Source organism: Meles meles, chromosome 3, assembly GCF_922984935.1.
Source record: "Meles meles chromosome 3, mMelMel3.1 paternal haplotype, whole genome shotgun sequence".
Lineage (NCBI taxonomy): Eukaryota > Metazoa > Chordata > Mammalia > Carnivora > Mustelidae > Meles > Meles meles.
Window position 1 is genome coordinate 77,425,626 of NC_060068.1, and position 23,686 is coordinate 77,449,311.

The 23,686-nt window shown below is 41.5% G+C and overlaps 1 protein-coding gene across 3 annotated transcripts in view; it reads left to right on the forward strand.

Moving 5' to 3' along the window:
• DHFR (dihydrofolate reductase) overlaps positions 1-22,925 on the forward strand; it is a 44,590-nt gene extending 21,665 nt beyond the window's left edge. For 2 of the 3 annotated variants that reach the window (XM_045999685.1, XM_045999687.1), the window contains one exon: positions 729-3,363. In XM_045999685.1, the coding sequence (XP_045855641.1) occupies positions 729-807 (79 nt within the window). In that variant the 3' untranslated portion in view covers positions 808-3,363. Of the gene's footprint in view, positions 1-728; positions 3,364-22,056 lie in introns of those variants that run through there. The other variant, XM_045999686.1, reaches the window with a different exon arrangement.
• The last annotated feature ends 761 nt before the right edge of the window (positions 22,926-23,686 follow it).

The window sequence follows — 23,686 nt, forward strand, 5'->3', positions numbered from 1 at the left end:
AGTTTCAGGGCTCAGGAGAAGGGGAGCCAGGAAAAGTCGCGCCAGGAGGAGGTGGGCACCCTCAGGCGAGGTTCCAGGACTCTGGAAAGCAGAGTCGGGGGAAGTCGCATTGGGAGGGAGTCGGTGGGGGTCTTTTATCAGGCCAAGGCAGGGCATGGGCTCACATCCATATATGGTCGGGTATTTGGTGATCAGAGGGTATGGGGTGGGGGGTCCTGATACTTCTGTTTCCTGCATGGTATCAGGTTACCTATGGAGACATGACCTGGGCATAACTCCTTTTGGCAGAAGAGTCAAGGGTTGAGGAAGTGGCGGAGGGGGCTGGAAGATGGTGGCCCCGGGGGTCATTTCTATTGTTCCTCCTGCATTCCCGGAGCCACTGACCCAACACTTACCATTGTGAAGAAAAAAAGGAAAGGAAAACTTTTATTTACCTTATGCACTATTGATGCCTCTTGGCCGAGAATCAAAGAAGCTTTTTATTTTTATTTTTAAAGAGTTTATTTATTTGACAGAGAGAGAGAGATCACAAGTAGGCAGAGAGACAGGTGGAGAGAGAGGGGGAAGCAGGCTTCCTGCCAAGCAGGGAGCCCGATGCGGGACTTGATCCCAGGACCCTGAGATCATGACCTGAGCTGAAGGTAGAGGCTTAACCCACTGAGCCACCCAGGCGCCCCTCAAGGAAGCTTTTTAATTGACACATTGTTATGCATGTTTTTCTTTTACAGATACCCAGGTGTTCTTTCTGATGTCCAGGAGGAAAAAGGCATTAAGTACAAATTTGAAGTATATGAGAAGAACGATTAATGTGAAGATTTTTTCTGATTTATTTCAAGTTAGTCGTTCCCCCTCCCCTCCAAACAATTATAGATTTTAATATTAGAAAAAAAGACTTGTTGACTTTAGGTCAATGGATAATTACCTCTAAGCAATGAAATTTTATTAATCTTAATTAGGCTATAGTTAAGACTAATCTTAACTAGACCATATCAGATACCATTTGTGAAACATTTCTGGCTATAACTGTATGTTGCCCATCAAGGACCAGCACCTTCCTAGGGTAGCATATCTACCAAGAGCCTAAGTGAGATAATCCCCTGATAGCATAAGTTGAAACCAGAACTTAGAAATATAGGACTAGACAGATTGTCCAAAGGTCAGAAATGGATTATAAATAGAAGAGCTAGAACTCAGATATTAAAAGAAAATTAGATCAAAATTGGAACTTTGAGTTCTCTATGCATATCACACTTCTGAAAAAAGTTCTGTTCATTCAGACAGAGAATCTGTAAGTTGAGAACTCTAGTATATTCCATAGGCATAGTAAAGAGGCAGGTAGGATACTACCTTTCTAAAGGTTAAAAGAGAAGGTCTGAGACCTCTAAAAACTCTGCAGTCTTCAGTGAGATTCCATGGGATGTTACAATGATAGAAGAAGAAGAAGCTGTCCTATATAAAAAGATTTAGTAACAAGTGTATGGCTAGAACTAGAAATTTAAAAGGTAATGAATTGAAAATGGATAAAGCTAGAAACCAAAATTACAAGGATGTAAACTAAATTAAACTTCACTGAATTAAAAAATGAAAATTAAAACACATTTTACCTGTCATGTTAGCAAAAATGTGGATTGTTAAGTATCCAAAGAAATAGCATTTTATGCCTTGTAAATTAATTTAAAAAATTACCACTTTTTTAAAACTTGGAAATAGCCCAAATGACAATAAAGAAGTAACTAACCAGTATGGCTACAAAATTTAACATTGTCTGTAGCAGTTAAAAACAATGAGGTGCTGACAGGAAAATGCAAAGACTACTAAATAAAGGAAGCACATTTTGTATAGTACCTAAAATTTTTAATAAGTGTATGTAGTATGTGTTGGAAAATGTGTGCTGTAAACTGTCGAGAGTATCAGAGTTGGGTGTGTTATTTTACACATTAGGTCTGCCTATTGTGATTAGATTTTTTTTTTAAGCACTATGTGTTGGTTTTCATGCACAGTCACTTAAGATAATAATTGAGCCATTTATTTTCAAGGGTCACACAACATTCCAAAGACTGATTGCTAGGGAACCACCAGGCTGTCTCTCATGGTCCCTGGTTTGTTCATCTTTCAAGACAAAAAATCAAGTCTTACTTTTTCCAGGTTGATTTATGAAACAGCACTGTAAAGTGATGATAATTTGAGACCAAAATGTAAATGGCATAACATGCACATGTGTTTTAAATATTTAGGTTAGCCCATTTTTTTTCTGTGAGGTTGAAATTATGTAACATAACCCACGTCCTAACAGACAGTGTTTCTCAAAATGTCATCCCCATTATACCTGTATGAGGAATGGGTCCCAGAATCTGCAGTACAGGGGCACCTGGGTGGCTCAGTCAGTTGAGCATCTGACTCCTGATTTCTGCACAGGTCATGATCTTAGGATCCTGAGATTAAGCCCCAGGTCTGGCTCCACTCAATGTGGAGCCTGCTTAAAATTCTCTCTTTCCCTCTCCTTCTGCCCCTCTCACTCCACTAAAAAAAAAAAAAGAAGAAGAAGAAGAAGAATCTGCAGTGCAAACCAGCACCCCATATGATTCTGAAACCTACCCAACGATGTAAATCACCGGGTTATAGAGTGCTTCTGCCTTCTGAGGAAGAAAAAACCTGAACCGTTATTTCCTGTACTAGGGCATCTAAGTAAAGCAAAATAGAAAAATGAGTGAATTGTAAGTCAACACATATGGGACTGGAGAAAGTAAAATTGTAAAGATTAGACCTGTGTGTTGCTGATCTATTTTAAGAAGTAAAGATTTTCACTTAATTAAATATGTAATAAAAATACATATGAAAGTAATGTCAGTGACTCAAAAAGGTGCATAGTAAACAAATGCGAGAACAGATGTCCTTTAACAAGATGCTTTTTTTATAGGTAGTAAAATAACACTGTACAGGAAATGACCTAATTAGGCACCATGACTTTGTGAGGGAAAAGTTGGCCAGCCAGCTGCTGAAAAGGTTCAGAAAAATAATGATTTCTGAAATATTGAAACTTGTGATCAAGGATTTTCCATTTGGGACAAAAAAGAAATACATAATTAAATGAGTATGAGGATGGAATTAGAGATTCTAATGAAAAGGTGTTGCTCACAAAAGGGATAGAGCCTCTGGCTAAACACAGACGGGAAAAGACCTACAGTCTGTGTGAGATTGTGCTATTTCTGTGGCAAAGTGAGATTGTACTGGTGACCATTTCTAATTATTTGCTCCTGATATTTCTGTTCCCTGGGAGACCTCAGATGGACCAGGAGGTTTTTCTGTCCATACACTGACATTTCTGTTAAATCTCTTTATTCTTGGAATAAAAAAGAGAACAAATCAGTTTGTGTGGTATTTTAAATAACTTTGCAGTCAGTAATCAAACTAGATGTGAAATTTACTATTGGATAACAAATTTTAGGTGGTCTGTACTTCTTTGTCCCCAGGGCAATAGGACACACAAACTGTGAGGGAATAGAGGGTTAGTCTGCAAGAAGGAGAAGATTTAGTGATGCTGAAACTCAGGAAAAAGTGCAAAGAAGATTTCTACGGCACCTAAATAGCAAAATCATTTGGGAAGGCATCCTGCATGAGACTGCACCTTTTTCCAGCCCCTGGTCATAGCCCCCTACAAATGGCCAACATTCTGCCTGCAGGGTGGTTTTGATTGCCAGTCCTCTTTGATAGGTGAATTATCAAATCTTAAACTCAGAAGTTTCCCCGTAGCATTTTATGATGAACTCTTTCAAGCACACAGAGAAGTTGAGAGAAATATACATTAAGCACCCATTTAGTCCATCAAGTGCTAAACACCTGCTTCTCGTTTGAGTAGCTTCTCAATCTGTTCTTTGTCTTCTCTTTTCTTCCGTGTGTGTGTGTGTGTGTGTGTGTGTGTGTGTGTGTGTGTATTTAAAGAGTGGTTTATTTGAGAGAGAGAGAGCACCAGCAGGAGCGGCAGAGGGAGAGGAGAGAATCCCCAGCAGACTCTGAGCTGAACGTGGAGCCAGACTGGAGGCTCTATCTCACCACCCTCAGATCACGACCTGAGCTGAAACCAAAACCAGACACTTAACCGCCTGAGCCACCCAGGCGCCCCTGTTCTCTCCCTCTCATAACCACATCCAGTTTAGGTCTTTATTTTCTCACACTTGGACTGCTGGGGTACCATAAATTGGTGGTTTTTCATCTCTGACCTCCCTCCCAAATAAACTATCATAAACAGGGCCACCAAGACAATCTCTCTGAACTACGCCTCTGACTATGCCATTCCCTCCTCCTCATGCTGACCCAGCTAAGACCAACCTCCACCTTGGCCTTTAGGAGCCTCTATAGATGGCATTGATCCACCTTTTCAGACTTGTTATCTAAAATTTCTACTCCCTACATGTCATACACAAGCCATGGGAATAAAAGATACAGCGTAGGGGCGCCTGGGTGGCTCAGTGGGTTAAAGCCTCTGCCTTCAGCCCAGGTCATGGTCCCAGGGTCCTGGGATCGAGCTCTCTGCTCAGCAGGGAGCCTGCTTCCCTTCCTCTCTCTCTGCCTGCTTCTCTGCCTACTTGTGATCTCTGTCTGTCAAATGAATAAATAAAATCTTAAAAAAAAAAAGATACAGCGTAGCAACACAGCCACTGACATTGTAATAGGTTGTAATAGGTTGGTATGGTGACAGAAGGTAGCTACACTTGAGAGCACAGCATAATGTACAGACTTGAATCACTATGTTGTACACATCGTGTACACACATTGTGTGTAAAGCATACTTCAAAAAATATATATGTTTGATGATATATATATTTTATATATTCTATGTTTTAATACATTTTTAAATTTTATTAAATATATACAAATATTGTTAAATATATTTTTATAGCATATAAAATATACTAATGTAACATTGGGTGCAACTCTGCTTCAAGACTAGATCTTTCACAAAGAAAAAAAAAAGAAGCAGAAAAAAAAAAAAAATTGGAGGAAGTGGAAGTCAAGTTTGAGTCTGTTATCTGTCTCTACTGCCTTTTGGATGTGGCAGAGCCTAGCTAGCTGTTCACCAAGACTGTTTCCTCTTCCTTGATGATCCACAAACTAGACCACAGTTCCCAGGCTCCTAGCATCAGTGTGTAGTTATGTGAAAAGTTTGGGTCCATGAAATGTGGTAAAAAGTGGTGTGTGCCCTTCCCAGCTTGCCCTCACTTCCAGACCTTCCCACTTGTGATCCTCCATGTTCTTTCCTTTTGGACAACAACCTTGAAAACCCCTAGTTGAAGACAGAAGCCCCAAGGTGAGAAGAGCCTGGATCTGGCTCATCCAGATTGAACGGTTCTGAATTTCCAGCTCAAAAACTTTTAGCTATTACTCGAGTGCATATGTGTCATTGTTTTGGTCAGGATTTTCCATAGAAAGAAAAACAATAAGAAATACATATTAAGAGATTAAGTTTAAGGAATCGACTCATGCAGTTGTGCGGGCTGGCAAGTCTGAAATCCGTAGGGCAGACCAGCAGGTTGGAAATTCAGCCAGGAGCTAATGTTGGAAACTTGAGACAATTTCCTTTCTGGAAAACTATTCTTGCTCTGGTTTAGATTGGGCCAGTTGTCGAGGATAATAGCCTTTACTTAAGGTCAACTGACTGGAGGTGTTAGCTGGATATACAAAATACCAATATCTTGTGATTAACTCACCAAGTAGTATAGTAGTACAGCGTAACTAAGTAAACCCAGAAAAGGAACGATCACAGTCATGAAACTAATCAAAAAAATAACTGGCTATATACCTCCTTGGAGTTACTTCCTTTTTGCATCAGAACATTTTTTGAAAAAAGGCAACAGTCTCTTACGCACTAAATATCACATTTGTGGATCTATCAGAATGCTTTTCCTTTTTTTTTTAAGATTTTATTTATTTAAAGAGAGAGAGAGATCACAAGTAGGGAGAGAGGCAGGCAGAGAGAGGTGGAAGCAGGTTCCCAGCTGAGCAGAGAGCCCCACGTGGGGCTCGATCCCAGGACCCTGAGACTGACCTGAGCCAAAGGCAGAGGCCCAACCCAGTGAGCCACTCAGGCAGCCCAGAGAATGCTTTTTCTTTTTCTTTCTTTCTTTTTTTTTTACATTTTGTATTTTTTATAAACATATAATGTATTTTTATCCCCAGGGGTACAGGTCTGTGAATCGCCAGGTGTACACACTTCACAGCACTCACCATAGCACATACCTTCCCCAATGTCCATAACCCCACTCCCCCTCTCCCAACCCCCCCTCCCCCCAGCAACCCTCAGTTTCTTTTGTGAGATTAAGAGTCACTTATGGTTTGTCTCCCTCCCAATCCCATCTTGTTTCATTTATTCTTCTCCTACCCCCCTAATCCCCCATGTTGCATCTCCACGTCCTCATATCAGGGAGATCATATGATAGTTGTCTTTCTCTGATTGACTTATTTCACTAAGCATGATACCCTCTAGTTCCATCCACATCGTCGCAAATGGCAAGATTTCATTTCTTTTGATGGCTGCATAGTATTCCATTGTGTATATATACCACATCTTCTTTATCCAGTCATCTGTTGATGGACATCTAGGTTCTTTCCATAATTTGGCTACTGTAGACATTGCCGCTATAAACATTCGGGTGCACGTGCCCCTCTGGATTACTACGTTTGTATCCTTAGGGTAAATACACAGTAGTGCAATTGCTGGGCCATAGGGTAGTTCTATTTTCACCATTTTGAGGAACCTCCATGCTGTTTTCCAGAGTGATTGCACTAGCTTGCATTCCCACCAACAGTGTAGGAGGGTTCCCTTTCTCCGCATCCTCGCCATCATCTCTCATTTCCTGACTTGTTAATTTTAGCCATTCTGACTGGTGTGAGGTGATATCTCATTGTGCTTTTGATTTGTATTTCCCTGATGCCGAGTGATGTGGAGCACTTTTTCATGTGTCTGTTGGCCATCTGGATGTCTTCTTTGCAGAAATGTCTGTTCATTTCTTCTGCCCATTTCTTGATTGGATTATTTGTTCTTTGGGTGTTGAGTTTGCTAAGTTCCTTATAGATTTTGGACATTAGCCCTTTATCTGATATGTCCTTTGCAAATATCTTCTCCCATTCTGTCAGTTGTCTTTTGGTTTTGTTAACTGTTTACTGTCCAAAAGCTTTTGATCTTGATGAAATCCCAATAGTTCATTTTTTCCCTTGGGTTTTTCATAGATGGCTTTGATAATATTGAGGTATGTGCCCTCTATCCCTACATTTGAAGGGTTTTGATCAGGAAGGGATGCTGCACTTTGTCAAATGCCTTTTCAGCATCTATTGAGAGTATCATATGGTTCTTATTCTTTCTTTTATTAATGTGTTGTATCACATTGATTGATTTGCAGCTGTTGAACCAAACTTGCAGTCCTGGAATAAATCCCACTTGGTCGTGGTGAATAATCCTTTTAATGTACTGTTGAATCCTATTGGCTAGTATTTTGGTGAGAATTTTTGCATCTGTGTTCATCAAGGATATTGGTCTGTAGTTCTCTTTTTTGATGGGATCCTTGTCTGGTTTGAGGGTCAAGGTGATGCTTGCCTCATAAACTGAGTTTGGAAGTTTTCCTTCCATTTCTATTTTTTGGAACAGTTTCAGGAGAATAGGAATTAGTTCTTCTTTAAATGTTTGGTAGAATTCCCCTGGGAAGCCATCTGGCCCTGGGATTTTGTTTGTTTGGAGATTTTTGATGACTGTTTCAATCTCCTTACTGGTTATGGGCCTGTTCAGGTTTTCTATTTCTTCCTGGTTCAGTTGTGGTAGTTTATATGTCTCTAGCAATGCATCCATTTCTTCCAGATTGTCAAATTTGTTGGCATAGATTTGCTCATAGTATGTTCTTATAATTGTCTGTATTTCTTTGGTGTTAGTTGTGATCTCTGCTCCTAGGTTCGTTGATTTAATTATTATTATTATTTTTGTTTGTTTGTTTCTATTTCATTGATTTCTGCTCTGATCTTTATGATTTCTCTTCTCCAGCTGGGTTTAGGGTTTCTTTCGTGTTGTTTCTCCAGCTCCTTTAGGTGTAGGTTTGGGTTGTGTACTTGAGACCTTTCTTGTTCCTTGAGAAAGGCTTGTACCGCTATATATTTTCCTCTCAGGACTGCCTCTGCTGTGTCCCACAGATTTTGAACGGTTGTGTTTTCATTATCATTTGTTTCCATGAATTTTCTCAATTCTTCTTTAATTTCCTGGTTGACCCATTCATTCTTTAGAAGGATGCTCTTTAGTCTCCATGTATTTGGGTTCTTTCCAAATTTCCTCTTGTGATTGAGTTCTAGCTTCAGAGTATTGTGGTCTGAAAATATGCAGGGAATTATCCCAATCATTTGATACCAGTTGAGACCTGATTTAGGACCCAGGATGTGATCTATTCTGGAGAACGTTCCATGTGCACTAGAGAAGAATGTGTATTCTGTTGCTTTGGGATGAAATGTTCTGACATCTGTGATGTCCATCTGGTCCAGTGTGTCATTTAAGGCCTTTATTTCCTTGTTGATCTTTTGCTTGGATGATCTGTCCATTTCAGTGAGGGGGAGTGTTAAAGTCCCCTACTATTATTGTATTATTATTGATGTGTTTAATTTTTGTTATTAATTGGTTTATATAGTTGGCTGCTCACATGTTAGGGTCATAGATATTTAAAATTGTTAGATCTTCTTGTTGGACAGACCCTTTGAGTATGATATAGTGTCCTTCCTCATCTCTTATTATAATCTTTGGCTTAAAATCTAATTGATCTGATATAAGGATTGCCACCCCAGCTTTCTTCTGATGTCCATTAGCGTGGTAAATTGTTTCCCACCCCCTCACTTTAAAACTGGAGGTGTCTTCGGGTCTGAAATGAGTTTCTTGTAGGCAACATATAGATGGCTTTTGTTTTTTTTATCCATTCTGATACTCTGTGTCTTTTGATTGGGGCATTTAGCCCATTAATATTCAGGGTAACTATTGAGAGATATGAATTTAGTGCCATTGTATTGCCTGTAAGGTGACTGTTACTGTATATTGTTTCTGTTCCTTTCTGATCTACTACTTTTAGGCTCTCTCTTTGCTTAGAGGACCCCTTTCAATATTTCCTGTAGAGCTGGTTTGGTGTTTGCAAATTCTTTCAGTTTTTGTTTGCCCTGAAAGCTTTTTATCTCTCCTTCTATTTTCAATGATAGCCTAGCTGGATATAGTATTCTTGGCCGCATGTTTTTCTCATTTAGTGCTCTGAATCTATCATGCCAACTCTTTCTGGCCTGCCAGGTCTCTGTGGATAAGTCTGCTGCCAATCTAATATTTTTACCATTGTATGTTACAGACTTCTTTTCCCGGGCTGCTTTCAGGATTTTCTCTTTGTCACTAAGACTTGTAAATTTTACTATTAGGTGACAGGGTGTGGACCTATTCTTGTTGATTTTGAGGGGGGTTCTCTCCATCTCCTGGGTTTTGATACTTGTTCCCTTTGCCATATTAGGGGAATTCTCTCCAATAATTCTCTCCAATAGACCTTCTGCTCCCCTCTCTCTTTTTTCTTCTTCTGGAATTCCAATTATTCTAATGTTGTTTCGTCTTATGGTGTCACTTATTTCTCAAATTCTCCCCTCGTGGTCCAGTAGCTGTTTGCCCCTCTTTTGCTCAGCTTCTTTATTCTCTGTCATTTGATCTTCTATATCACTAATTCTTTCTTCTGCCTCATTTATCCTAGCAGTGAGAGCCTCCATTTTTGATTGCACCTCATTAATAGCTTTTTTGATTTCAACTTGATTAGATTTTACTTCTTTTATTTTTTCAGAAAGGGCTTTTATATCTCCAGAGAGGGTTTCTCTAATATCTTCCTGCCTTTTTCGAGCCCAACTAGAACCTTGACAATCATCATTCTGAACGATTGTCAGAATGACAATCTGACAATTGTCAGATTGGTAATCTGACATTGGTAATATGTCTGTATTACCAATGTCTGTATTGATTACCAATGTCTGTATTGATTAGGTCCCTAGCCTTTGGTACTGCCTCTTGTTCTTTTTTTTTGTGGTGAATTTTTCCACCTTTTCCAGATAAGAGTTTATGAAAGAGCAAGTAGGGGCGCCTGGGTGGCTCAATGGGTTAAAGCCTCTGCCTTCGGCTCAGGTCATGGTCTCAGGGTCTTGGGATCGAGCCCAGTATCGGGCTCTCTGCTCAAGCGGGGAGCCTCCTTCCTCCTCTCTCTCTCTGCCTGCCTCTCTGCCTACTTGTGATCTCTGTCTGTCAAATAAATAAATAATAAAATATCTTTTTAAAAAAAAAAGAGTATATGAAGGAGCAAGTAAAATACTAAAACTGTGGCAAAGACCCCAGGAAAATGCACTTTAACCAAATCAGAAGAGACCCCAAATCATGGGGGTGGGAGAAAGGGGATAAAAAGAGGTTCAGAAAAAAAAGAAAAATTAAAAAAAGGAAAACAAATAAAGAAAAAATATTAAAAAATAAGAAAAAATATATGTATTAGATAAACTAGTTAAAAAAACGTTAAAAAAGAAAAGGGTAAAAGTTTAAAAAATTTGGCAGAAGAAGAAAAAAGAAAAAAAAATTTGAAAAAAAAATTAAATTACCCGCAAGACTAAAGAATCATGGGGAGAAAGTCATGAGTTTCATGCTTTGCTTTCTCCTCCTCTGGAATTCCGCTGCTGTCCTTGGTATTGATCATGCTTTCCTTGGTAGGTGAACTTGGTCCGGGCTGGATTTCTTGTTGATCTTCTGGGGGAGGGGCCTGTTGTAGTGATTCTCAAGTGTCTTTGCCTGGGACAGAATTGTACTGCCCTTACTAGGTGCCGGCTAAGTAATCCACTGGGGTTCGCTTTCAGGAGCTTTTGTTCCCTGAACACTTTCCGTAGAGTTCCGGAGGACGGGAATGAAAATGGCGATCTCCCAGTCTCCGGCCCCGAGGAGCCGAGAGCCTGGGGCCCCACTCCTCAGTGCAACCCCAGAGAGCAGCGCCCAATCACTCCCGTATCCCCGGCCTTCGGCCGCGCTCCGAGCTTGCCCAGCCTGTGACGGGTTCAAGGTAAACCCGCGCTGAGAGCTCATTCCTTGGCTCTGTCTCTGTAGCCAGCTTCCCCGTTCTAATACCTGCGAGCTCTGCGACACTCCGACACCCCCAATCCATCTGTGACCCTGCGGGACCTGGGGCCACGCTGACCCCACGTGGGCTTCACCACGGTTTAGCCTCTGGAGCAATGTCCCTCAGTGGAACAGACTTTTAAAAGTCCTGATTTTGTGCTCCGTTGCTCTGCCGCTTGCCGGGAGCCGGCCCCTCCCTCACAGTCTATCTTCCCGTCGCTTTGGATTCACTTCTCCGCCAGTCCTACCTTTCAGAAAGTGGTTGATTTTCTGTTTCTAGAGTTGCTGTTCTTCTTCTCTTCGCTCTCCCGTTGGATTTGTAGGTGTTTGCAATGTTTAGATAAGCTATCGAGCTGATCTCCTGCTACCTGATGTAGTCTCAGCCTGCTACTGCTCCGCCTTCTTGACTCCTCCCGAGAATGCTTTTTCTTAAAGAGTATGTAGTTCAGTCTGAGCCGAATGTCAACCCCAGTAGAAGTTCTTTATTTATAATTGGATCTTAATTGTCTCCTTCTCCATAGTTCAGTGATTTTTCAAGCTTAGATTAAAAATGAAAGTTGAAGTCTAACTTTTAAGATCGTCTCCCCTATGCTCCTGAAAATCCAGCTCGAACAGGACATCTCACTCTTGTTTTCTGTCAGTGCCTCCAGATATCTGCAGTCTCAAAAAGCATTTCTTTGGCAAATCTAATCTGAAAGTCTTCAAAGTGCTGGCCTTCAGCTCTGCAAACTTTTGACCATAATGTACATTAAATGAGATTTGTCAAAATCTATTTCTTTTCATAGCCCGAGGCTTGTGAGTGATTTCTGGGAAATGTTGCTTATAAGATAAACTCTTTTCAGTCGGTTTCAAAAGGTAACCCCTGCTTAGGTAATAGTCAAGGAGAGGCGTCTCTGCAGAGAAACGAAGGCGTGAGCAAGCCCCTCTGGGCCCATCGTTTTCTTTGCCCGGCGCCATGAACCTGCCCATTGAGCACTTGAAAAGCAGTGCTTGCCAGAAAATTGGAGAGCCTGCTGCCCCCACAAGCAGGTGCGTGGGGTGCGACAGGGTTAGCCTCGACATTTTGTATGTTACCTTTTCAATACAATTTCTAAAGCTGGGGAAGAGGGCAGGAAAACATCCAGGCTTCATCACCAGTCAGCCCTCAGATCTGTCCTTGAGTCATTCTGCTAAGTGGTACTGTGTAATTGTCTCACTGGAGACCTGCAAAACAGCTCGTGGGAAAGAACGATTTGCACCTGGAATACATTCATTAGCTTGTGTGTCAAAAGGCCACACATGGATAGAAACCAAGGTCTTGGCATTCTTTGCACACAGCCTTGAGACTTGAAGGGCAGGAGCCCACGTGCTCAAGTGGCCGCCTGTCCTCTCAGGGCCCCACCTCCCCAGCAAACCTGGTGGCAGGTGGAGGTTGTGGGAGGGGACCACCTGAACTCCTGGGGATTTGTGTTAGAAAAGAGAGCCAATAAGGCAGATGCCTTGTACAAATAAGTACAAATAGTCAAGGAGAGGCGTCTCTGCAGAGAAACGAAGGCATGAGCAAGCCCCTCTGGGCCCATCGTTTTCTTTGCCCGGCGCCATGAACCTGCCCATTGAGCACTTGAAAAGCTGTTAAAGGCCTATTTTCAGTTTGTTGGGACTCTCGTACTGGTCTAGCTTAAATTGAGAAGGGATTTGGTTTGCCTCACTGGCTGTTTCCTCCCACTCGTATTCACAATTACAGCTTTTCTCATTGTCATTAAAATACATTTAATATGTACCATTTTGTGTGGCCCTCTGCTAAAATATGTACAAAGACAATGTCCCTAAGCCCTGGAATAGTAGGAAAGAGCACTGAGCTCAGAGAGAAGGCCTGGGTTTCAATCCAGGGTCCACCTAGGAACATTCATTAAAAACCTTAGGTGCAGGGCGCCTGGGTGGCTCAGTGGGTTAAGCCGCTGCCTTCGGCTCAGGTCATGATCTCAGGGTCCTGGGATCGAGCCCCACATCGGGCTCTCTGCTCCGCGGGGAGCCTGCTTCCCCCTCTCTCTCTGCCTGCCTCTCTGCCTACTTGTGATCTCTCTGTGTCAAATAAATAAATAAAATCTTTGAAAAAAAAAAAAAAAAACCTTAGGTGCAAGAAACAAACCCTCACTGGAATTACCCTGGGTGATTGGGTGGGACCAAGTGGTGACTGTAAAGACACACACTGAAACGGGAATGTGAAGGCCATTGGGAACAGGGGGGCTCCGCTGGCTGTCAGTTGTGGTTTCTTTCCTGCTGTGTCTGATTTGCAGTGTACACCTTGGAACTCCAGCCCGCCATCTCTAAAGGCTTCTGGTGGGGATCCCACTACTCACTCATCTTCAGTTTCTTTTCTCATTTTTAAAAAATATTTTCTTTTTAAGTAATCTCTATACCTAACGTGGGGCTCAAACTCACAACCCCGAGATCAAGAGTTGCATGCTCCTCCAACTGAGGCAGCTGGGCGCCCCTCTTCTCTGTTTCTTTCTTTTTCTTTTTGTTGTTTTTTTTTAAAGATTTTTATTTATTTATGTGACAGAGAGAAAGACCACAAGTAGGCAGAAAGGCAGGCAGAAAGAGGGGGAAGCAGGCTCGCTGCCGAGCAGAGAGCCCGATGCGGGGCTCTATCCCAGGACCCTGAGATCATGACCTGAGCCGAAGGCAGAGGCTTAACCCACTGAGCCACCCAGGTGCCCCTCTTCTCTGTTTCTTAATTCAAATTCTCAACCGGTAATATGATGGTCCCACCTCGTCTTTTAAAGTCAGGCCTTAAAATAGCCCAATAGGGACCGGCCCCTTGTGGAACAAAGGCCCTCCCCGGGTCAACCAAGTGCATTGAACAGCCTACTTCTCTTCCTCTCTGAAAGGGATGGCAGGTCAGGCACTCTGAGACTTGCTTTGTCCAACACTTGCGCAAGTTACTTAACCTCCCCAAGACGCTGGTTCTTTCACTACATTATGATAGTAGTACCCGTGCCAGCCCACAGAGTTACCATTCATGCATCCAATATTATTTATTGAGCTACCTATACTTTCCAGGTACTGTGCTCAGCAATGGGGATACAGGCGTGAGGAAAACTGTTGCATCAGCCCATATAGAGTTTACAGTCCAGGATCAAGCAAGATCCTATCTATGAAAACACAGCCCCTACCCTCCCCCCTGAAATTCCACTGCAGACCTAGTTTTAAGATTCCTTCCTTCATTCTTTCATTCATCAAAAAGTTCTTGAGCACCTCCATAAGTCACACCAGCACTTGCAATCCAAAGATAAGAGACGGTTTCTGATCTCAAGGAGCTCATGGTTCATCTGAGAAACAAACGTGCAAGTAAACGGTGATGGTGCAAAAGCACTAATTAGCAGGTAGAGCAGGACAAGTCGGAAAGGAAACCTCAGCTTGGCTGAGGAGACTTCTCAGAGGAAGTGATAGCTGAGGTGAGATGGAAAGGAGTTTTTCAGGTGTTCAACCATTGGAGAGGGTATAGGGTGAGGAAGGACTATGGATATTCCAAACAAAGAAAATAACATGCAAAGCAAAGGAGTTGTAAAGATTATGGAGAGTTCCAAAAAGTAGGAACACTCTAGAATTGCTAGAACTTTAAGAAGTATGGCAAGAGGTCAGATTATCACATAGAATCTTGGATGCCTTGCTACGTAGTTTAATTTTGCCTCATGCCCCATGGGGCGTCATGAAAGAATTTAGAGTAATGGATTAATTTCAGTAATTAATCTGAATCAGCTCAGATTTACTTTTTTTATAATGAGCATGATAGAGGACAGAGAAGTCTGGACTAGAAAGGGGTGACCAGAGGCAGCGAGGCAGTAGACACAGATACGATGGTCTCAAGGAGGGAGGACAAGGACCTGAACTTAAGAGGCAATAGTGGGTAGGATAGCAGGTAAGCATCTCCAGAGAATTTTAAAAGGTAGAACTGGCAGAAGTTGGTGATTGTTTTGTCAAGCGATTAAGCAATAATCTTGGAAGTTGGAAGAGAAAGGATGAGAAGATCATTCCCACGTTTCAAGCCTGAGACACTAGAGGGAGGGGTGCCGAACGCCAGAGAGAGGGGCTTCAGAAAGAAAGCCACAGGGAGATATTAATTTGGACATGTGGAGTTTGAAGTGCCTCTGGACTGTGAAGGATAGTGGCCCTGCAGCTGGGTTTGCAGGCCTGTTGCTCAACACTGGAAGCCGATGGAGGTCTAGACATGGACACATCAAAATGTGGGAAGCCTCTGAGATGATGGGTCCAGAGAAACTGCAGTGTGAGAGTGAAAGGACCCATATGGGGACCATGGGCAGACACTTGTGTGCAGAGTGAGGCCAGTAAAGGAAAACTCATTGTAATCCAAAGAAACTCCACCCTCCCTAAGAGAATCTGCTCACTCCTGTCTTGCCACTTAGGAATATAAAGGCAAGGACAGAATAAATCATTATTCCCTGACAAGGTTTAGTGGTAGCTTCCCTTAACTAAGAATCTGATCTGGCCCAGGGTAAGGATAAGTTGTAGTTTCAAAGTCTGTGGCACAGGGGAAGGCACACTAGGGGTGGGTGTTCTCTGAAAGGCTCAGTAACGGGCTCCATGAGGCTCTGGCCCGATCCCCAACTCCTACTGCTCTGCCTAGTAAAATACTTGGCTATCCTCATTGTGGACACAAGAAACTGCACTGGGAAACATTTGTTCTGGTGAGGGATTAAGAGGGAGGAAAATACATACTTACAGGCTAGTTGAAAGACGTCAGTGAAGCAGAGACTGAAGACAGACATGAGAAAGGTAAGTGATGGAGATGGAGAATGCCCTGAGGGCTCCACAGCAGAGAGGAAGGCGTGGGTCTTAGTGAGGAGGTGCAAGAGGGGAGGAATCAGGAGGGTGGCCCACCTCACAGAGGAGGTGAAGGGATAGAAAGTCACAGGCGGAAGCAAAGATGTTCACAGCTGAAGTAAATCTCTGTGAATATGGAGAGAAAGAGCAAGGCCTTCTAAGGACAGGGAACCCATGTTTACTCAACCTGGGTTCCAGAACAGGCAGCAGTGTGGCATGGAGCAGGCCAGGGACCACAGAAACATGAAGAAAAACCCAACCATATTTACCATATTCACAGTGAAGTGTGTACAGTATCTGTCAGGGTTATATTTGGGGATGAAATATTTGGGGATAAAAGTGGACATCTCATGTATTCCAGCTTTTCAGTAGAAAAAGACCCAGAGAGAGTCATTTCTTTCTTTTTTTAAAAGATTTTGTTTATTTATTTGATAGACCGAGATCTACCAATATCAATATCAATATAAATGGTTATATTTCCCTCCACTGGATTGCAGTGGTGCTTTTGTCATATATCAAGTGACGATATATGCTTGCATGTATTTCTAGACTCTGTTTTACTCCATTGAACTATTTGTCTTTCCTTAAGCTAATACCAAAGCATCTTGATTATTCTAGCTTTATTGTCAGTCTTGAAATTTTACAGTATAAATCCTCCAAATTTGTTCTTATTCAACATTGCCTCACCTGATGGTTTGCAGTTCCACATGAATTTTAGAATCAACTTGCCAATTTCCACAAAAATACCTGCTGGAACTTTGATTGGCATTATTATGAATCAAAAGATCAATTTTTGAAAAATTAACATCTTTCCATTTATTTAGGTCATCTCTATTTTCTCTCATCAACATTTTATAGTTTTTAGTGTACAGGAGAGGTCTTACACATGTTCTGTTGGGTTTGTTTCTAGGAACTTGCAGCTTTGTCCTGGTATTATAATTGATATTTTTTACATTTCATTTTCATTTTTTGTTTCTAATATGTAGAAATGATTTCTGTACAATGACCTTATATCAAAAGTTCTTGCTGAATTTTTTATGGTAATGGCTTACACATTCTTTGGGGTTGTCTTTGTAGATACACAATCATGTCATCTGCAAAGACAGTTTTCTTTCTTCTTTTACAATTTTAGACCCATTTTTTCTTTTTCTTTCTTATAATGCTGGCTACCATTTCCCATGATTTTTGTACTTTTCGGTATGTATAATAGAATCCAAGCTTTTTTTTTTTTAAATTTGGTGGCATAACTAAGGTAGACTAAAAAACTAAAATGACATGATCAAATGTAATGAATGAAATATGACTGAATCTTGGTTTTCAAAAATTTACAAAAGTTGCAGCCCCTCTGGAAAACAGCATGGAGGTTCCTCAAAAAGTTGAGAATAGAGCTACCCTATGACCCGACAATTGCACTACTGAGTATTTACCCTAAAGACACAAATGTAGTGATCCAAAGGGGCACATGCACCCCAATGTTTATGGCAGCAATGTCCACAATACCCAAACTATGGAAAAAACCTAGATGTCCATCAACAGATGAATAGATAAAGAAGATGTGGTATATACATACAGTGGAATACTATGCAGCCATCAAAAGAAATGAAATCTTGCCTTTTGCAATGATGTGGATGGAACTAGTTGGTATTATGCTGAGCGAAATAAGTCAATCAGAGAAAGACAATTATCATATGATCTCCCCGATATGAGGACTTCGAGAGGCAGAGTCGGGGGGTTGCGGGTAGGGAAGGAAAAAATGAAACAAGATGGGACCAGGGGGGAGACAAACCATAAGAGACTCTTAATCTCAAAAAACAAACTGAGGGTTGCTGGGGGGAGATGGGGGTATGGAGAGAGTGGTTGGGTTATGAACATTGGGGAGGGTATGTGAAAGGGTGAGTGCTATGAAGTGTGTAAGCCTGATGATTCACAGATCTGTACCCCTGGGGCAAATAATACATTATATGTTAATAAAAATAATTAATAAAAAAATTTACAAAAGATGTTTTGGGGGATATCTGAACCTGATCTGAATATTAAATGATTGAATGGAATTACTATTAATTTTCTTGAAAGGAATTGTTAATTTTCTTGAAAATAGTATCATAGTTATATAGAAATGCACTATTATTAGGAGACTAATGAGTATTTAGAGGGTAATATTAATCATGACAAGTATTTTTTTAAAGTTCAGCAGAAGGGTCACTTGGGTGGCTCAGTGGGTTAAAGCTTCTGCCTTCAGCTCAGGTCATGATCCCAGGGTCCTGGGATCAAGCCCCACATCAGGCTCCCTGCTCAGCGGGGAGCCTGCTTCCCCCTCTCTCTCTGCCTACCTCCCCCAACTTGAGATCTCTGTCCATCAAATAAATAAATAAACTCTTTAAAAAAATAAACTCTTTAAAAAAAAAAGTTCAGCAAAAATGTGTGTGTGTGTGTGTGTGTGTGTGTGTGTAGACAGAGAGAAGGCAAATATGGCAAAATGTGAACAATTCTTAAATCTAAATAAAGAATTGTGGTGCACAGGCTTAAAGTAGGTCCCATCATCTCATGGTGTTCATGCTCTTATGTGACTTCTCCTTGAGTGTGAGCAGGACCTGTGACTTGCTTCTAGACAATAAAATATGGTGAAGGTGACAGGATATGAATGTTTATGCACATGATTATGTAATTAAATTACATAAGATGGTGGCTTCTGTCCTTGTTACCTTTGAGGAAGTAATTGGCCATGTCAGGGAATCCCAATGGCAAGGAACAGTAGTGGCCTCTGGGAGCTGAGGATGGCTTCCAGATGACAGCCAGCAAGAAATCAGAGCCCTCTGGGTGCCTGGGTGGCTCAGTCGGTTAAGTGTCTCCCTTTGGCTCAGGTCATGATCAACAGAAAGTCTACTTCTCTCTCTTTTTTTTTTTTTTTTTTAAGATTTTATTTATTTATTTGACAGAGAGAAAGATCACAAGTAGGCAGAGAGGCAGGCAGAGAGAGAGGAGGAAGCAGGGTCCCTGCGGAGCAGAGAGCCCGATGCGGGGCTCGATCCCAGGACCCTGAGATCATGACCTGAGCCGAAGGCAGTGGGTTAATCCACTGAGCCACCCAGGTGCCCCAGTAAATAGAATCTTAAAAAAGAAAAAAGAAAAAAAAGAAAGATAAGCCCTCAAAGAACTGAAGTCTGCCAACAGCCTGAGTGAACTTAGAAAGAGCTCCCTTCCCAGTCAAGTCTCAGATGAGACCACAGATATGGTGGACACCCTGTGTAGCCTTGTGAGACACTAAGAACAGGACCCAACGAAGTCATGCCCAGGATCCTAACTCAGGGTCAGAAATCATGAGATAACAAATATGTGTTGCTTTAGGCTGCAAAGTACATAATAATACTTTCATGCAGCAATAGATAACTAATCCAATTAATAATTTTATGTGTCAACTGAGCCCCAAGATTTCCAGGTATATTTGTTCAAATATTAGTCTGGATGTTTTTGTGAGGGTGTTTTTGGATGAGATTAGCGTTTAAACAGATAGGCAGTTTACCTTCCTCAAGTGAGTGGGCCTCATCCAATCAATTGAAGACCTGATAGGATGAAAGGTTGACCTTGCCCCAAGTTAAAGGAAAATTCTTCTTGTCTGACTGCCTTTGAAGTGGAATATCACTTTTTGTTGCTGCTTTCATACTTGAACTGAAATACTGGTTCTTCCTGGATCTCAAGTGTGCTGTCCTTTGAATAAAGGCTACACCATCAGCTCTCCTGGTTTTTAGGCATTAGAGATATGTAAGGATATACAGATGTCACTGCAAGATAATTTTCAACTTTTCTCCATGTTTGAAAATATTCAAAATAAAAATTGGCAAAAACGTTCTAAAGTCAAGAAATGTCAGGAGACAGTTTAAAGAAGGCTGCCATAAAGATTCACTAAACTTCCTCCCTCCCTTATTCTCAACCTCCCTCCTTTCCCTTTTTCCTCAGTGAATCTACTTTGTTTAATATGAGATTTTGCAATGCACAATGGACACTGTAGTGAAACATAAATAATAAATCTACCCCCTTTCTGTGCAGATTTATGCTTTATAAACATCACACTGAATAAGTCTGGCCTTAACCTTTGTTCTGCAAATGTTTCAGAATTTTTTCTACTGCCACATTACAAGATAAATGTCAATCTAAATGAAGGCTTTTCTATAAAACTCAGCAGCTTCACAGATGGCTTCTAATTTATAGTCCTAAAAGACTACATTTTTGGTTGAAAATGATTTTAAAAGCTCTTCAAAGTGATTTCAAAAGCCGAAACATAACGTTACTCTTGATGCTATGAGGTCCATTAATAAACTCAGGCACTATCCTCTAGGAGTTATCAACCAAACTGAAAAAATTACATAAAAGGAAGGCCTTAACTAGTATTGATATAATCACTTTTTTCAGAAACTTCAATAAATACACGTGGCCAACTGGCTACTTTGCCTTAGGTTTCCCTGACGTGACTTGAAGAATAGTCTTTACACAGAGGCAAATGATCCAAATAGGCTTCAAATTTATTTTCTAAAAAACATACATTAAAAAAACCTGTTAGCACTGAGATTATATTTTTACGGAGGTCTGTTACATAGCAGAACAGTGGGGATCACTCCAGCTGCACACTAGGATCACCTGGGGAGCTTAAAAAATGCCTGAGTTCTCATCCTCCTCATCCCAGAGAGCCCAGTTTTGGTCTAGTGTGTGGCCTGGCTATCAGGATTCTTCACTTCCTTCCTTCCTTGTTAAACTCATGCAATGTTTACTGAATAGTGAACCGTTGCCAGCACTACTGAAATCTGCAGCTCACTCACCCAGATGCCTCTCTTGGCCACTCCCTAAGAAGGAACCCCCAAACCTGATCGCCCCAAATGCAGGAGAGTAATCACAGGGCTGGGGGATACGGGGATATGGGGAAATGTGGGGAGAGGAAGGAGCAAGGCAGGCAGGGTGCAGAGCTAAACTCCCGCACGCATGCGCGCATGCACACACACACACACACACACACACACACACACACACACACACACTCATGAGGGCAGGGACCAGAGGCATGAATCTCTGCTCCCACAAGGCGGCTGCAAGGACGTCAGGGAAAGCCCAGGCATCCACAAGACATTTTAGTCCTTCCTGTCCTGAAGCATCTGCCACAGGGGCTGGGCCAAGGTCGCTGGATTTGGCCTTCAGGGCATATTAGCCAAGAGCCAAGGTGGCCTTGATGGCGACCACCAGCCTCAGAAACTAGCTTTCCATGTCAACATAGTCGGTGGCCTGGGGAGCCCCCTTGCTGCAGATGTCCAGGCATCTGGGGAACTCATCCTCTAACTTCTTCTTGAAGTTACCAACCCTTGTAGCCTCAGGTGCCACCAATAAATGACCGCGACAGTGAGGGCCCTGGCTGGGGACAACAGCGAGGGCAGGCAAGGGCCAGTGAGCTCCTCTGCTTGGGGCCGCCAAACAAAAGAAGGATCTGTGGGTTTCATTAGTGGTTCTGGTGGACTCGTGTTCTATGTTTAAGAATTATTATTATTATTATCCTGTAGTAGCTCAATAGTGAGTGCATAAATGAATAAGTTGTCAATTAGTGAGTAAATAAGTGAGTTATTTACATACTCCTAGGTTACACTCAGAAACCAGTTTGAATCAACTGTGCTCCATGTGGTACTCTAGGATCTAGGCTGTTCGTGCTCCACCAGAATACACAAACCCGGAGGGAAAAAGAGAGATCTAAGATAGAGAAAGGATTCAAAAGGCTGTCAAGTGAGGAATAGCTAATTGCAACAGGAGATGCTGAGTCTGAAAAGACAGACCTGGGAGCATGAGTGCTGCCTTCACTTAACTCAAAGGTCTGCCCAAGGACAGAGATCACAGAAGAAGCTGAAGGAAGCTAGACTTCGGCGTAAGGTAAGATTTGTGAAAAAGTAGTGATGTCTGGATATTAGCTGGGTACCTTGAAATTGAGAGTAAGTGGTCACTGCCGGAATTCCAAGACCGCTTTTTGAGCTCTGGGCCAGCGTGTTGCAGAGGAAACCCCAGTGCCAGGCGCTTCAGGGCACATATTTACTATTTTTTGGCCATCTAATATCCCTTGGCTCTTTTCCTAGTAACAGCCTCTTTGGCTTCTTTGAAGACCGGCTCTTCTCTCACTTTCCGTCCTGATAGAGCTCTCTGTCTGGCACTAGAGGAAGAACGCTGATCCACCCCCAGCCAACTGTGAAATCTGCATCTTCCTACACAGTACCTGCTCCCAAAATGAGCAAATAACCCAAGTGGAGCCCATCAGAGGCCATGAAATCAAACCCTGGGAATTCTGCTTACATTGTTAAAGACTCTTCCAGTAGATTTAAAATTGTGACAATGTGATGTGGAAAATAGGAACTTGGAGGAAATGAAAAGAGGGAAATTTCAAAGTGATCTTATCAATAGCCTTAGAGTAAACAAGATAATGTATCTGTGAAATAAAAGAACGATGCTACAGAGAAAAAATATTCAGGTGCCGCAAAAGAGTTCTTGGAAATTAAAAAATGTGGTGGTGTTAGTTCTTATTAAGGAAAAGAAAAGAAAAAAAATTGATCCGTGTGTCCTGGTTATGTTTCAGCTTCCCTAGCCGCATATTCCATTCAACAGACTGCCTGATAAGCCACCTTTTATTAGACTACTGAGCTGCCTGGTTCTGCTGGCAACTGTGTATTTGAAATCTTTTCTTCTGATATTTTTAATAAATCTCAGTTGTTAAAAGTTAATGAATAAAAATTTTAAATATAATAGTAGTATTGAAATAAAACTCTTACAAAGTTGAAAGATAAATCTGACAAAAGTAGAAAAGACAAAGATACATAATAGGAGAGAAATTATATACATGATTCGTTCAGGAGGGTTAATATGCTAAAAATATAAGATTTTAAAAAACCAGAATAGAGAAAATGGAAACAAGTAAACTATTAAAGAAATAATAAAAGAAAAACTCCCGAGGATTGAAGTACAGGAGTATTTATAGTAAAAATTCACTGAAGCAGTGGATTAAGCCACTGCCTTCGGCTCGGGTCATGATCTCAGGGTCCTGGGATCGAGCCCCGCATCGGGCTCTCTGCTCTGCGGGGAGCCTGCTTCCTCCTCTCTCTCTGCCTGCCTCTCTGCCTACTTGTGACCTCTCTCTGTGTCAAATAAATAAATAAAATCTTTTAAAAAAAAAAATTCACTGAAGCAGAGTGAAAATAAATGCCGAAGACCCACACTAAGGCCCACCATCATCCTAAAGGTAAATTCTTTGTAATCATAAGACTTGGAAGAAAATAAAAATAAAAACATAAGAGTAAAGAAGGGTCTTCCCAGACTCTGAAATGCAAATCCAAGCAATGCCTTGCTTTCATGGTGCATATTTCTCTTAAACAAAGCTTTGAAAAAAATCATTAAAACATTTTAAAAACTTGGCATTTTAAGAAATTTTATAGTGACCTCCTTCATAAACATGGCTATCAAGATCCTCCGGTCTAGAAGAGCCTAGAAGACATAGGTGACTCAAGAAAGGGAATCAGGAAAACTGCCTTCCCTTAGAACTCTGTCTAGTGGATAATGAAGGCCTATAATCCCAGAATACTATATGTGATGAACAGGTTTCTCAAGATGACTTCTTGAAGCTCCAAAATTGCCTCAATAAAGGATTCAAACCAAAAATTTTTGAGTGTTACAATTGTGTAAAAAATGTATCTGTAATATGGCCAATCATAAAAATTT